This window comes from Ostrea edulis, chromosome 2 (genome assembly GCF_947568905.1).
Source record: "Ostrea edulis chromosome 2, xbOstEdul1.1, whole genome shotgun sequence".
NCBI classification, from domain to species: Eukaryota; Metazoa; Mollusca; class Bivalvia; order Ostreida; family Ostreidae; genus Ostrea; species Ostrea edulis.
The window spans coordinates 66,189,418-66,204,637 of NC_079165.1; the positions used below are offsets into that span (position 1 = coordinate 66,189,418).

General features: G+C 34.2%; 1 protein-coding gene and 1 long non-coding RNA gene across 5 annotated transcripts in view; one reads left to right on the forward strand and one right to left on the reverse strand.

The window, feature by feature from the left end:
• Window positions 1-8,301, forward strand: part of LOC125678501 (chitin synthase chs-2-like) — a 29,904-nt gene extending 21,603 nt beyond the window's left edge. For all 4 annotated transcript variants that reach the window (XM_048916996.2, XM_048916997.2, XM_048916999.2 and 1 more), the window contains 7 exons: window positions 946-1,177; window positions 1,545-1,745; window positions 2,057-2,454; window positions 2,544-2,708; window positions 2,953-3,158; window positions 5,182-5,393; window positions 5,465-8,301. In XM_048916996.2, coding sequence (XP_048772953.2) covers window positions 946-1,177; window positions 1,545-1,745; window positions 2,057-2,454; window positions 2,544-2,708; window positions 2,953-3,158; window positions 5,182-5,393; window positions 5,465-6,237 — 2,187 coding nt within the window. In that variant the 3' untranslated portion in view covers window positions 6,238-8,301. The remainder of the gene's footprint in view (window positions 1-945; window positions 1,178-1,544; window positions 1,746-2,056; window positions 2,455-2,543; window positions 2,709-2,952; window positions 3,159-5,181; window positions 5,394-5,464) is intronic.
• LOC130052349 (uncharacterized) overlaps window positions 1-15,220 on the reverse strand; it is a 33,850-nt gene that overhangs the window by 1,935 nt on the left and 16,695 nt on the right. Inside the window, exon 2 of the long non-coding RNA XR_008800650.1 lies at window positions 1,053-1,194. This is a non-coding gene — a long non-coding RNA (uncharacterized LOC130052349). The remainder of the gene's footprint in view (window positions 1-1,052; window positions 1,195-15,220) is intronic.

Consider the following 15,220-nt stretch of genomic DNA (forward strand, 5'->3'; position numbering starts at 1 on the left):
TCTGGACACAATAAGGACTATTTTTGAATTACATGTAACTTTGTGATCTGGACACAAAAAGATATATATTTCCCATGTTTATGTAACAGTATTCCATATTCATATATTTCCATTATCATCTGTATATAGTTTGTATATATCTCAACTGATTCGATACGCAAAACCTTATTCTGCGCATGATCAGTTTTGAAATCGAAATAGGGTACTGACAAATTGATGATGCAGGGGTTTGAACAGTCTTGTTTAAAGTCAGCATTTTGCAAATTCGATGGTCTTTATTACGAGGGGCCTCCGTGGCCGAGTGGTTAGAGCATCGCGCTCAAAATCACACGGCCTCTCGCCTCTGGTCGGCGTGGGTTCGAATTCCGCTCGCGCCGGTAAGTGAGAAAGTTTCCCAGTTTACTTTCGGAAGGTCGGTGGTCTCTTCCCAAGTCCATTGTATCTGGGTTCTCTCTTTCACCAATAAAAAACTGGGCGCCACCAGATAACTGAAAAATTGTTGAAAGTGGCAGAAAACAGCAAAAACAATCAATCAACAATCTTTATTACGATACATCCTACCGGTATCACTAGGTCAAATGCTGTCTGACATGTTTCATACCGATTGTTAGGCCGTTCTTGGCACACCGATTTTGAATACGGATTACTCCGTTTACCTGATTAAGATGTAGGACTCACAGCGGATGTGACCGGTCGACAGGGGATACTTACTCCTACTAGGCACCTGATCTCACTTCTGGTATAACCAGGGGTCCATGTTTGCCCAACTCTCTTTTTTGTTTTTGCTTACAAGAGTTATGAGATTGATTACTGTTCGTTATCTTCACCTTTCATTTTGAAATATTCTTTAAACCTTTTCGTGGACAGTTGTATTGTAACAATTGAGGTATATTACCAAAAATACCTGTAATGATGCTATATAAGATAACTTTTATTTCTTCGAAGGTAATGTATATGTACTATTTATTATCGTTCAAAATGAACGAGCTCAAAGGGAAGATGATCAATAATGAGAGCTTGACGAAACATATGAAACGGTTCGCTGAAAATACCTTTGTACTGGCGTTAGACGGTGACGTCGATTTCAATCCTGAGGCCGTTGCCCGTTTGATTGATCGGATGAAAAAAGATCCTTTGGTTGGTGCTGCTTGTGGTCGCATACATCCCATAGGTTCCGGTAAGTTCCTGAAATGTCTATATAAACGGTTATAAAACTTATAAAATATAGTCGTAAGAAGAACTTTCGGATTTTACCATCAGTAATATTTTTCTGTTTGAAACAATACTGCACGGTTATGTCTTGTACAATATACAATGATAAACGCATTGACTTCTGTTCCAATGTTTACATCACATATCGACGTACACGGTATTGTCCAAAGGAAAACTATTTACTTGTAGAGAGAAACGCGATTTTGATATCGTTGAAATTTCAAATGCAATGTTTCAAATTTCCGCTTCCAATTAGAATGTCAGAAATTTGAATAATTACACACAATATTTTGTTTTAATTTTTCTCAAAGTAAATGTAATTATATACGCAGGTCCAATGGTTTGGTATCAAAAGTTTGAATATGCTCTAAGTCACTGGCTTCAGAAGGCTGCAGAACATATTTTTGGGTGTGTGTTATGTTCGCCTGGGTGTTTCAGTTTATTTCGTGGTTCAGCATTACTAGCGGACAACGTTATGAAAACGTACACGAGGATGCCGACAGAGGCAGTACATCATGTGCAGTACGACCAAGGTACGAAGTCTAATTCATCAAACAATTAAATCGATTTGAACATCTGTACGTTAATGAGGAATCTATTTACATTTGTAAGTCATTTGTTAAAAGATCTCATATGGAGCACTAACCTAAAAGGAAGAACTGCTAATTGAAATATGAATATAGGAAATTTCTGTGTTTTATGGTGTTTTGTCTTCTAAACATATTTTAATTTGACATAATCGGTGTCTTATTCATCAGTGTTTTGTACTTTGGAAATACCTAAGATTCTACCTGAAAAACTCCAAAGATATCTATACTAAGCTGTGACGTACTTTCTTTCACAGGCGAAGACCGATGGCTATGTACGTTGTTATTGAAACAGAAATACAGAGTAGAATATTGCGCAGCTTCCGATGCAATGACATTTGCTCCTGAAGGGTTTTACGAGTTCTATAATCAGAGACGACGATGGGCTCCATCAACAATGGCAAATATTCTAGATTTATTATTGGATGGAAACAATGTCAGAAGAGTCAATCAAAATATTTCAAGACCCTATATTTTTTACCACATATGTCTGTTTATTTCTTCAATACTGACTCCTGGCACAATATTTCTGTTGATTCTGGGAGCAATCACAACCGCTTTCCCAGAAATAGAACCATGGCTTGCTTTACTACTAAACGGACTGCCGGTCACTATTTTCATTATATCGATTTACGCTGCCAAAGAAGAAACACAGGTATAGTGAGATTCTTATTACTTAAAATAAAAAACAATACTTTTTCACATTAAATGATTTCACAGCTGAGTTTATTTTCACATTTTCAGCTTTTGTTTGCGGCAATTTTTTCTACACTATACAGCTTGGTCATGATAGTTGTTCTGATAGGATTGCTGAAAGAAGGCATCGAGTCTCAATTTTGTTCTGTAACGACAGTCTTCTTTTGTTTCGTGGCTGGTGTATTTGTAATTGCAGCGTTTTTACACCCAAAGGTACTGACTTTTATTGAATGAATAAGATTTTTATGATCAAAATAATTTACTATGAATATTCAATTTTCTTGGGAGTTCGATTTTCGTTGTTTTAATGGTACTACACGTACCTACAATATTAATACAGAAGTAAAGGAACAGAGCAGGAGAGCTACAGTCTCACAAATGAATGATCTCTTTATATACTACACATTTTCTTGATTCCACAACATGCACAGTATGATTTTTCTTTTCTAATTTTCAGGAATTCAACTGTATTTTGCATGGATTTCTTTATTTTCTTGCTGTCCCATCGATGTCTATGTTGCTGGTCTTCTACTCTGTCGGTAATATGCACAACGTTAATTGGGGAACTCGTGAAAGCAAAACAGCAAACAATGATGAATCCACTTCTCGTAAGGTGCAGAAAAGATTTGAAGGACAATCGTGCTCTCTGGGAGACTGGTGCAGGTAAAAACAAGATGTGTTTGTGAAGCACTGATGCCCCCGTATGACAACAAAGTAATTCTGTTACCCCCCCCCAAAAAAAGGACTTGTCATTAGGAAAATACAAATGAAATATGAAAGCTCTAGTCCAAAGCCAATACCAAAATAAAGGTCTTGTGACAAAGAATACACATGTGAAATATGAAATTCCTAGCATTAACAATTCAAAAGACATGGCTTAAGTTAATGTTTTGCTTAAAGTAGGTCGACACCAAGGTCGTAACTTCTAAACTTAGGGTACCAATTGAACGTCCTTTGGCAAGGAATTTGCATGTGAAATATGAAAGCCTTAGCACTAACCATTCAAAAGTTATAGCCTAGGTTATAGTTTTGCAAAAGTATGTCAAACTCCAAGATCATGAGGTCAATTTTTTGTACCAAATGTTGGGCCTTGTGACAAAATATACGCATGTGAAACATGAAAGCCTTATCACTTGCACCACTCATTCAAAGTTATGACCAACGTTAGTTTTTGCAAAAAACCAAAAAAAAAAAAAAAACCAACAAAAAACCAACAAAAAACCAAAAAAACAAAACAAAAAAAAACAAAAAAAAAAAGAAAAAACAACAAACAAACCCAAAACCCAAAAAAAAAAAAACAATAAAAAAAACCTATAGATAAACCAAAAACTATATGCTCCCGAATATCCTATTACAGGGCCATAAACACCAATGGATATATAGAGCATATAACCTTTTTGCAAATTTTTTCATCTTAGATAGAGAATTATTGAAGCGCTTATATATATTTTTTAAACTTTGTCAAGTTTGATCTTAATTTTTCTAACCACTTGTCTCTTTATACTTAATAGTTCAATCCATGTCCTGGTGTTATCAAAAAAGCAAGATATAGAGCATATAATGCAAAATAAAAAATTGACATGGAGATTGAATAAGTATATTATTTCGCATGATGATTGAGTTCTAAAATACGAAATCTTGAAAATTGAAAATGAAACCGGTAGAGTTATTTTCGGCGTTCTAATCTTTCTTTATTATACTATTACTTGTGGGGATATTTACTTATATTTTGATATTTTGGAATATATATATATATATATACACAAAGTAAAACTCTGATATAGCGAATTTCTGCGGACAGTCTATAAAAATTCGCTATAAACATAATTCGCTGTACACTTATAGCGAATTCATAATTTAAATATAACGAATTCGTTATAAAACTGATTTCTTCTACATGTATATCATTTGTATAAGAAAGCAGCAATTGGTGTACTTGCGTTTGTATTGTCTCTAAGAGAAATTAAGCCTATGTATTTTCGAGAAGAAATATTTTTATACAAGAACTATACACACTGATTTATTTATGATAAATTTTCTTGATGGATTATTTAGTTACGCAAGAACATGTCGAAAGAAAAATGTCAACAAAATTATGTGCAATACATACAAACAGTTTATCGCAGTTGTGATTTAGTTGTTGCTCTACACAAATAAAGGAGTGTACCATAAAATAAATGCAATCAAACTTCAAATTTAATTAACGAGAATAATAAACAATACCGACAATAAATTTGCTAAACGTATGTGTAGGTATTGTTTTGCGTTAACAACCTCTTTTGAAAAATACGTAATAATGTGGGCCCTTTATGGCAACGGAAAGCGATTGTTACAAATTACAAGGAGTTTAAAATGAAAAACGATTCGTTATAAAAGGTGATTTTTAATTAAAGGGGAATAGAAATTTACTTCGTTATATCCGTAAATTCGCTATATCCGTGTTCGTTATAAACGCAGATTTTTAGATAGAATATATAAATAATTTGCCGGGGAAATCGATTTCACTTCGCTATAGCAGTAATTTCGCTATATCCGTGTTCGCCATATTCGAGTTTTACTATATATATATATATATATATATATATATATATATATATATTTCAAATGCTATATTTTGTATACATGTACATGTGTATACACATATATACATGTTTAGCTGAACACTAAATAAGATGATACTTTACAGATGCATTTTATGTGTTAATGAAAACGAGGATAGCGACCCTGCTAATTCAGCAGGAGAAAGGAACATAGGACAAGACAATCAGGGGGGAAATGTTGATAATAAAGATGAAGAACATGAGAGCAAACCCAAAGCTGCACAGGGTCAGGAGAAGGAAAGTGAAACAGAAAAATCAGTTATAGCAAAGACCGACCCCAAAGTAACGGAAAGGAAAGGTACAGTATATTAGATACAATCTTTGTTGAAAAGAGCGACTGAATAGTGATACAATACCTTTGTATTTCAGGACAAATAGGCACGCAGAAGCGTGGTATATTTAAAGAATGCGAACCAATTTCAAAGGAAGAAGAGGAATTTTGGAAAAGTTTGATAAAAAAATACCTAAAACCTATTGAAATGAATGACGAAAGTAAAACAAAAATGCACAAAGAGTTGATTGATCTGAGAAACAAAGTGTTTTTCTTCTACTTTATCACTAATGCAATCTTTGTAACGATCGTCTACGTCCTTACACAAGTGAATGCTTATCAGAAATCTCTTCAAATACCTTTACCGTGCAGTGTCGGAGAAATTCAAGGTAAAATCGAACCAATTTCAATCGCATTTACTCTGGTCTTTGGAATTCTTCTTATCATCCAATTTTTTGGAATGCTTATGCATCGTGTATCTACAATTTCGCATATAATAGCTACGACTAAACTCATCGGAAGAAAATTGGATACAACGAAAATTCCATTGACAAAATTCGAGAAGCCAACAGCACTCCAAGAAAAAGAAGACGAAAAACCCAATAGAGCTGCCAGACGGGGATGGAAAGTCGTTCAGGCTGGAGTTGGGCTTCGAAGTCTCTCTGGGGAATATAAACGGAAACTGCAAACGATTACAAACCTCAAAGACTCCATCAAGGAGTTACCAACTATTACGGAGGACAATGAAGAGAATTCAGAGTTAAACAAGACTCTACGTTTGTATCCTGATACGGCTATTACTACAATGAGTATTAGAGACATACAGAGGTCTCCAACAGTTAACACAGATCCATGTTCCTCAAATGGATAGCTATTTGGAATAGAAGTGTAAATGTTATACATAATCTTCATCAGCACTTTGGCACATACTCTCGTTCCACTTTATACAGTAATGCAACTTTGTGTTAGAAACATGAGTGTACTATATCATAGTTATTTTACGTAATGATTGTCAAGGCAAACGACCAGGATTTTTTAGGAGGGGTGAGTGTGTGTGTTACTTAGAATTTCTAGTTGTTTGCAACAATGAATGTTCATGACTCCCAGTCCAAGCCTTGATACCACACACTAAAATCTATGGACAATATATTGTTGATTTTATGCATTATCATGGCAACCATTCAAACATTACTGCAAATTTAAAAAGTACCAATTTCAATTAGTATCCATAATTACATATAATTATTTTGATTAAGAATTACGACGGCCATTAGTTTCATTGTATGCGGGACTTAATGATAGTACATAAGATAATTTTTCTAACAATACCATCCTCTGAAGAAACTTCTAGAACGACCTTAAGATATCGCGGAAGATCTTTATCTTTTAAAAAAAATCGGGCAGAAGGTTTATGTCGATTGTTACCTTTGAAACAGTTGAACAAAAATTGACATTTATGATTAAATCATACGATGATAAGTTGAGATGGTTTCTATTATATCGATTACTGTACAAATGTAAATGTATGTACTTGTTCTAAGGAATAGTCACTGTTACTGTTTCCGGCAACAACAATGTTAACATCCTCAATCTATTCCCTGTTGCCATCTCTGTCAAATATGCAACCATACTCAGATGTGACCACAAATTCATATCATTTTGTTTGTATCTATGTCTCTTCATCTTTGATTTATCAAGAAAGATTCATTTATGGTGTTGCAAAATGTTAAAATTGAGATTCAATATAGCTCCCAAAACATCACTTTCCGAGATGTTCGATCTGTTACTACGACAACTGAAGTAACTGGCAAAGAGTCGTAGTAAAAGTTCCTTCCTAGCATCAATTGGTTTTAGTATATTCAGGTTGAAGAAAATACTTAACCATGCGTGACTAAAGCGAAAACGACCAGTTTTATGGATTATGATATATAAGAAAACAATGAGATATTTTTTTCTGTTAGTGAAATCAATTGTTTTTATTTTTAGAATTGTTTTAGCAGGACATATGAGAGTGCTTTATTTTTATGTCTGGAAAATTTTCGCTTTATCACTTTAACCAAGACATGTGCTGGTTTCCATAGTTTTACGTCCCATTGGAGATAATTTTCACTACTCTAAAGATGTCTATTGCATGAGGTGAAGCGCCACAAATTTTGTCATATGCAGAGTGTATTCAGCCATAGCAGCGAGGATTCTCTATCTTGCGAAAACCTACCATGACATTCCGTTTTTAATGGCATGCTCTATAGCGGTTTTTTGACGGGTATATCAGTTTGACGATTTCCAAAGACTCACCAAAATTAAAATCGCTTAATATACATATACATTTTATAAATAAAAATGAGTTCCCCAAAATTTTATCCACTAACTCTAATGGTATACCTTGGGTCTACAAGTTTTGCCAGATTTGTGTTCGCCAAAGAAATAACCCCGGTTATATGGCATGTGAAAGACCCGTGACTTAAGATACAATCGGCTTAAACAATACATATTTTATTCATTACTCATATACATGTATACTTTCAAAATTATGAAGCATAGCTATGAGAAAAAGGAACAATTACTACCTATGTAAAACGTTTCTGTCTTGACGCGCAATTGGGATTGGAAATCGAACTCGGGTTAGGGTCCCGCGACTGGTAAAAATGCATATTTTACCGAATGTACATGATAAGAAATTTAAAAGTCAAATCATATAAACTAAATAATATTATTCAAGCTGGTAATGACATGAGATTCGTCACTAAATTATTTGAAGAATATTTTGTGTACATCTAAATTCTACTGGCTGTCTATGTTAGCTTAACTTCATTTTTATGCTATTTTTCTCACTTTTCCTCGACAATCGTTGTGACTATACAACGATAAAATTTCAAACAATTTGTTATTTGTTTTTGTGATGACTGCAAATTTAAATAAAATGTGTTTTATTCTTCAGATGTGTGGATTGATCTGTACCTTTGAATACTGATTATATTTAACAAACATTATGAGAGCATGGGAATAAATAGTCCCTTTCCGGTCGCAAAAATTATTGGACTGTGCAACAATATTCGAAGTTCATTATATACAGTGTAGGTTATAGTAAAGGGGAAAATTGGGTAACTATGATAGGATTGGTTGGAAATCAACTACTATTCAGGTACAAACTCTAACCCAGAAAAAACCCCATTTATGATTAGGTTTAAGTCTTTAACCAAGTCAATTACGTGAGGTAATTTTTTCACATCAGTTATCAATGTGCAAGTTTGATGAAAAGGTGTGGTGTTCAAGCATGTACATATGTTAAAGGTCAAATGTACAGAAAATATTTACATCTAAATGATGCATGTTGTTTAAAATAGTTTATAAATGAAAATCATCATATTTGTGTAATTTTTAATCGTCGTATTTTTTATCGACAAAATTGATGAAAATCAACAAAGTTACTTCCCCTTTCTAAAAACGCGGAGCAAAGTAATAGTGCCGTTGTCGTTTTTCGCAAAATGGCTTATTCTAGGGACAGTGTTGGTCCATCGTCAGCTTCCCATATTTATGTAACAATATTCCATTATCTCCTGCATATGGTGTTTACATCTCTCAACTGATTCGATACGCAAGAGCTTGTTCTGCGTATGGTCAGTTATTAAATCGAAGCAGGCTACTGACAAACAAGTTGATGGTGAAGGGGTTCCAACAGTCTCGTTTAGAATCAGCATTTCGCAAATGCTATGGTCGTTATAACGATCTAGTTTGCCAATACAACCTATCATTGGGTCAAATGCTGTCTGACGTGTTTCATTCCGATTGTTAGGTCGTTCTTGGCACACTGATTTTTAGTACTACGGATAACTCCGTTTACCTGATCAAGATATAGGACTCACGGCGGGTGTGACCGGTCGACAGGAGATGTTTACTCCTCCTAGCCACCTGATCCCAACTCTGATATATCCATGGGTCCGTGTTTGCCCAACTATCTATTTTGTATTGCTTACAGGAGCTATGAGATTGACCACTGTTTGTTATCTTCACCTTCATACCAGAGATTGATCTAAACCCTGTATGTTTGAGCCAATTAGACAAAGTGTACGCTTGATAAAAACAATTATGTATTGTATGATCAACCTTTTGAGGTTTTCAAGGATAATTTCTAGGATCATTTGTTAAATCAACTAACTTCTTCTTCGGCTACCCGGAAAACGGATTACGTGTAGCAAAAATGTAAGTGTCTACGCATGATTTTATTAAGAGATCGGTAAAGTTGGCCACTAGTAACCAGCTACTAGTAACTGGCTACTTAAAAGGAGAAAAGTTGGCTACTAGTAGCCAGCTACTAGTAACTGGCTACTTAAAATGAGAAACGTTGGCTACTAGTAGCCAGCTACTAGTAACTGGCTACTTAAAAAGAGAAAAGTTGGCTACTAGTAGACAGCTACTTGAACCAGGAAAAATTAGCTACTAGTAGCCAATTACTAGTAGCCAGCTACTTAAAGTAAGAAAAGTTAGCTACTAGTAGACAGCTACTTGAACCAGGAAAAGTTAGCTACTAGTAGCCAATTACTATTAGCCAGCTACTTAAAGTAAGAAAGTTAGCTACTCGTAGCCAGCTACTACAAAATATAAAAGTTATAATTACTGATAGCCAGGTACTAGATAAAGGTTAATGAGTTTGAAAATTATTATCTATCAGATTTATTTCTAAAGAGGACGAAGAGTCGTATCAAATTTCATGCTCAATTATCCCCAATTACGTCACGTTGCAATGCAAAATACGAATAAACTTTTTCAACTGAGTGTTTACTTTGAAAATGATACGGATTGAATTCATCCCTTCATTCATTTGATATACCATCCATTTTGAGATATCTGCTACTTTTACAATTTGATTCGAGTTACCCTGAAATTTCAACATTTGTTTGAATACCGTAAGGACCTTTGTGTTTGTATTAGATATCTGACGAATTTACGACTATGCACATGGCAAGAAGTGATAGAAGGTGTTTTGATATGCCACGAATTTTCAGATATCGCTCTTAAGGAAATCAGCTACTTATACATTTTGATTATCGGTACAATGAAATTTCAAGATCTGTGTGAATACCTTAAGGAAATATGTTCTTATATTATACATTTAACTAACTCACAACGATATGTATGGCGAGTAGTGATATTGGGTATCGTGATATGTCATGAATTTTCAGATATCACGCTTAAGGAAGTCAGCTACCTATACCTTTTGATGGCAAGTACAATGTAACCTGAAACAAGTTTTTCGCAAATATCTTATTAGGCACTCTGTGTTTGTATTAGATATCTCATTAATTTACCAATATTCATGTGAAGAGAAGTGGTATTAGATCTCTTCATACGCCATCAATTTTCAGATAACACCATTAAGGAAGTCGGCTACTTTAACCTTTTGATTCCTAGTAACCTAAAATATCAAGATTTTCGTAGATATCTTAAGGAACTTTGTGTTTGTATTAGATATCTCATTAATTTACCATCTCACATATAACAAGGAGTGAAATTAAGTATCTTAATATGCCATCAATTTTCAGATATTACGATTAAGGAAGTCAGCTACTTATACCTTTTGATCATCGCACATATGACAAGGAATGAGATTAGGTATCTTGAGATGCCATCAATTTTCAGATATAACGCTTAAGGAAGTCAGCTACTTATACCTTTTGATTCCAAGTAACCTGAAATTTCAAGTTTTCCGTAATTATCTTAAGGAACTCAGCGTTTGTATTAGATATGTGACTAACTTACAACTATCCACGTGAAGAGGAGTGATATTAGGTATCTTGAAATGTGATCAATTTTCAGTAATCACGATTAAGGAAGTCAGCTACTTATACTTTTTGATTCCAGGTAACCTGAAATTTCAAGTATATTGTAAATATCTAAATGAACTCTCTGTTTGTATTAGATATCGTATTAATTTGCATATGCATATATGACAATGAGTGATATTGGGTATCTTGACATGCAATCAATTTTGAGATATCACGCTTGATGAAGTCCGCTATTTATACCATATTTGATTCCTGGTAACCTGAAATTTCGCATCTCGTGTGATTTGATGATCCGCGCCTGTCAACTCGACGTGATCCGACTCTTCGGATCAAGTTACAGTAGTAGTAATAATAATAATAATAATATATATATATATATATATATATATATATATATATATATATATATATACCATCACTTTTCAGTAGGGCTGTGCAGTGCACCGAAAATTTCGGTGCACCGCGATTCATACCATTCGATTCGATGCACCGATTACAAATTCCAGATTTCGGTTCGGTTCGGTTTAGATTTTACTTACACCAAAACAACAAATATGGCGTCCGAATGATGTTGAAAACATGTGGTTTTTTATGCAACAGAGATTTAAATCACTACTGTGTTGAGAGTTAGCATTTTCACCACTCAGATACCAACAGAATATGGTCCGTAAGGTCATTGCAATTTATCTTTACATGACATATAACATTTCTGTCAGTGGTGGAGTGATTTTAACATCGTAGGTAATGACACAGATTTGACAGTTAATATGAGAGAGAAGTAAACCAATAAAGGAGAGATTTTCAAAGACCCAATTGATAGAATTGTTAAATTTTTGCATATCAATGAAAACAATATCATATACATTTTAGATTCACTATAGATTTGTTTAATAATCCATATCTGATGCAGCACATTAATATAACAAATTTTGATAGACTGTCAGTGTTTTCTTTTTTCTATCAAAGTTATAAAATGCCATTATGAATAGATATGCTGTTTACAAATGACGACTTATAGTTATATAACTTGAATAAAATAAAATCAAATATACTACTCATTAAAATTGTTAATTTTTGTGGTGTCATTAGAGAAATTGGACCTAACATGAACCGAATCGAAAATAACTGAACCGTGCTGTTCTGAATCGAAACCGAACCGAATCGAGCTAACCCTAAATCGTCCCAGCCCTACTTTTCAGATATAACGATTAAGGAAGTCCGCTACTTATACCTTTTGATTCCAGGTAACCTATAAATATCAAGATTTCCGTAGATATCTTAAGGAACTCTGTGTTTGTATTAGATATCTGAATAATTTACAACTATCCAAGTGAAGGTAAGTGATACTAGGTATCTTGATATGCCATCAATTTTTAGATATCACGCTTAAGGAAGTCAGCTACTTATACCTTTTGATTCCAGGTAGCCTGAAATTTCAAGTTTTTAGCAAATATTTTCAGGAACTTGAAATTTCAGATTACCAGGAATCAAAAGGTATAAGTAGCTGACTTCCTTAAGGGTGATATCTGAAAATTGATGGCATACATGTATCAAGATACCTAATATCATTCCTTGCCATATGTGAGATGGTAAATTAATGAGATATCTAACACAAACACAGAGTTCCTTAAGATATTTGTGAAAAAACTGAAATTTTAGGCTACCTTCAATCAAAAGGCATAAGTAGCTGACTTCCTTAAGCATGATATCAGAAAATTGATGGCATCTCAAGATATCTAATATCACTCCTTATCATATGTGCATTGGTAAATTAATACGATATCTAATACAAACACAGAATTCCTTAAGATATTTACAAAAATCTTGAAATTTCATGCTACCTGCAATCAAAATGCATACATTGTAAGTAGCTGACTTCTTTAATGGTGATATCTGAAAATTGATGGCGTATGAAGATATCTAATACCACTCCTCTTCACATGAATATTGGTAAATTAATGAGATATCTAATACAAACACAGAGTGCCTTAAGATATTTGCGAAAAACTTGAAATTTCAGGTTACCTGAAATCAAAAGGTATAAGTAGCTGACTTCCTTAAGCGTGATATCTGAAAATTCATTACATATCACAATACCCAATATCACTACTCACCATACGTATCGTTGTAAGTTAGTTAAATATATAATATAAACACAGAGTTCCTTAAGGTATTCACACAGATCTTAAATTTCATTGTACCTATAATCAAACTATAACAAATCAAACAAGATATAGGGCTCACGACGGGTGTGACCGGTCGACAGAGGATGCTTACTCCTCCTAGGCACCTGATCCCACCTCTGGTGTGTCCAGGGGTCCGTGTTTGCCCAACTATCTATTTTGTATTGGTTGTAGGAGTTATGAGATTGATCACTGTTCGTTATCTTCACCTTTCATAAGTAGCTGATTTCCTTAAGATCGATATCTGAAAATCACAGGCACTTGTTTCATACATGGGCCCCCCTCCTTAATTATAAAGGAGGGGGACCCATGTATGAAACAAGTGCCTGTGCTGAAAATTCGTGGCGTATCAAAACACCTTCTATCACTTCTTGCCATATGCATAGTCGTAAATTCGTCAGATATCTAATACAAACATAAAGGTCCTTACGGTATTCACACAAATGTTGAAATTTCAGGGTAACTCAAATCAAATTGTAAAAGTAGCTGATATCTCAAAATGGATGGTATATCAAATGAATTCAATCCGTAACATTTTCAAAGTAAATACTCAGTTGAAAATTTTTATTCGTATTTTGCATTGCAACGTTGCGTAATTGGGGATAATTGAGCATGAAATTTGATACGACTCCTCGTCCTCTTTAGAAATAAATCTGATAGATAATAATTTTCAAACTCATTAACCTTGATCTGGTAGCTGGCTATCAGTAATTATAACTTTTATATTGTGTAGTAGCTGGCTACAAGTAGCTAACTTTTTTACTTTAAGTAGCTGGCTACTAGTAATTGGCTACTAGTAGCTAACTTTTCCTGGTTCAAGTAGCTGTCTACTAGTAGCCAACTTTTCTCTTTTTAAACAGCCAGTTACTAGTAGCTGGTTACTAGTGGCCAATTTTACCGATCTTTTATTCAGTCATAATAAATAGCCACCAAGTTAATGTTCGTGTAGATATAACTCTTTTCATGTTCAACAGGCAGTAATACTCGTTGGTTAAAAAGAATAGCGATTTCTTTAGCCAAAAAGCTTTAGAAAGTGAAAGTTCACACTAACAGAGTGTCATCGGAACCACAGCTTTACGTTATAAAATATGCACTCCGTAAAAGATCCGGAAACTTTGCAGGCGTTATCCATAAACAAGGCAGAGAAAGTAGAGGTTCTCACGATGTGGGAACCTATTGATATTTTATTCCCAACCAAGTTAGTATAAAATTCATGCATTATAACCGTACTACTTAGTATATATTTGTATCAATTACAATAATAGCATTCCTAATAATGAAATACTTTGATGGGGGATGGGTGTGTTGATATTATTAATGAATACATGTACATGTATATGGTATCTAGATATCTAAATAGTTGTGCATTACCAGTTTTGTCGAAACACATTTTCCTTTTTCGGTAGTAAGAGTGTTTTTATCCAGGAGCAGTCGGGTTATATTGGTATGATATATACATGTACTTCTGTGAATGCAATCCTTTTGCGTACAAGACAACCAAACACAACTTTGGTGTAAGCCAGACAAGCTTGTCGGGCAGCCCGTGTTTAATAACTTTACAACAAATATACTACATACATGGTAACTGACTTTACGTTTTATGCAAGTACTGAATCAAATAACAAAATGTCAAGAAAACTCCCCATCATTGACGTTAAAAACCGCGCCCAGGAAAAACCATAGATAAAATATTTTGAAAAAACTATGGAAACCTGTGTCCGAATGCAAGTGTTAAGTACATGTAAGTCTAAGGGTGAAAATCGGACCTTATTCATAATTAAATATAATAATAAAAAATTGTGCTACGTGCACTTCGTGAGACTGGCTTGGAATGACCTTACTCATGATATCGACACTTTATATAGGCCTTCCTATGGCCACGCCTTGC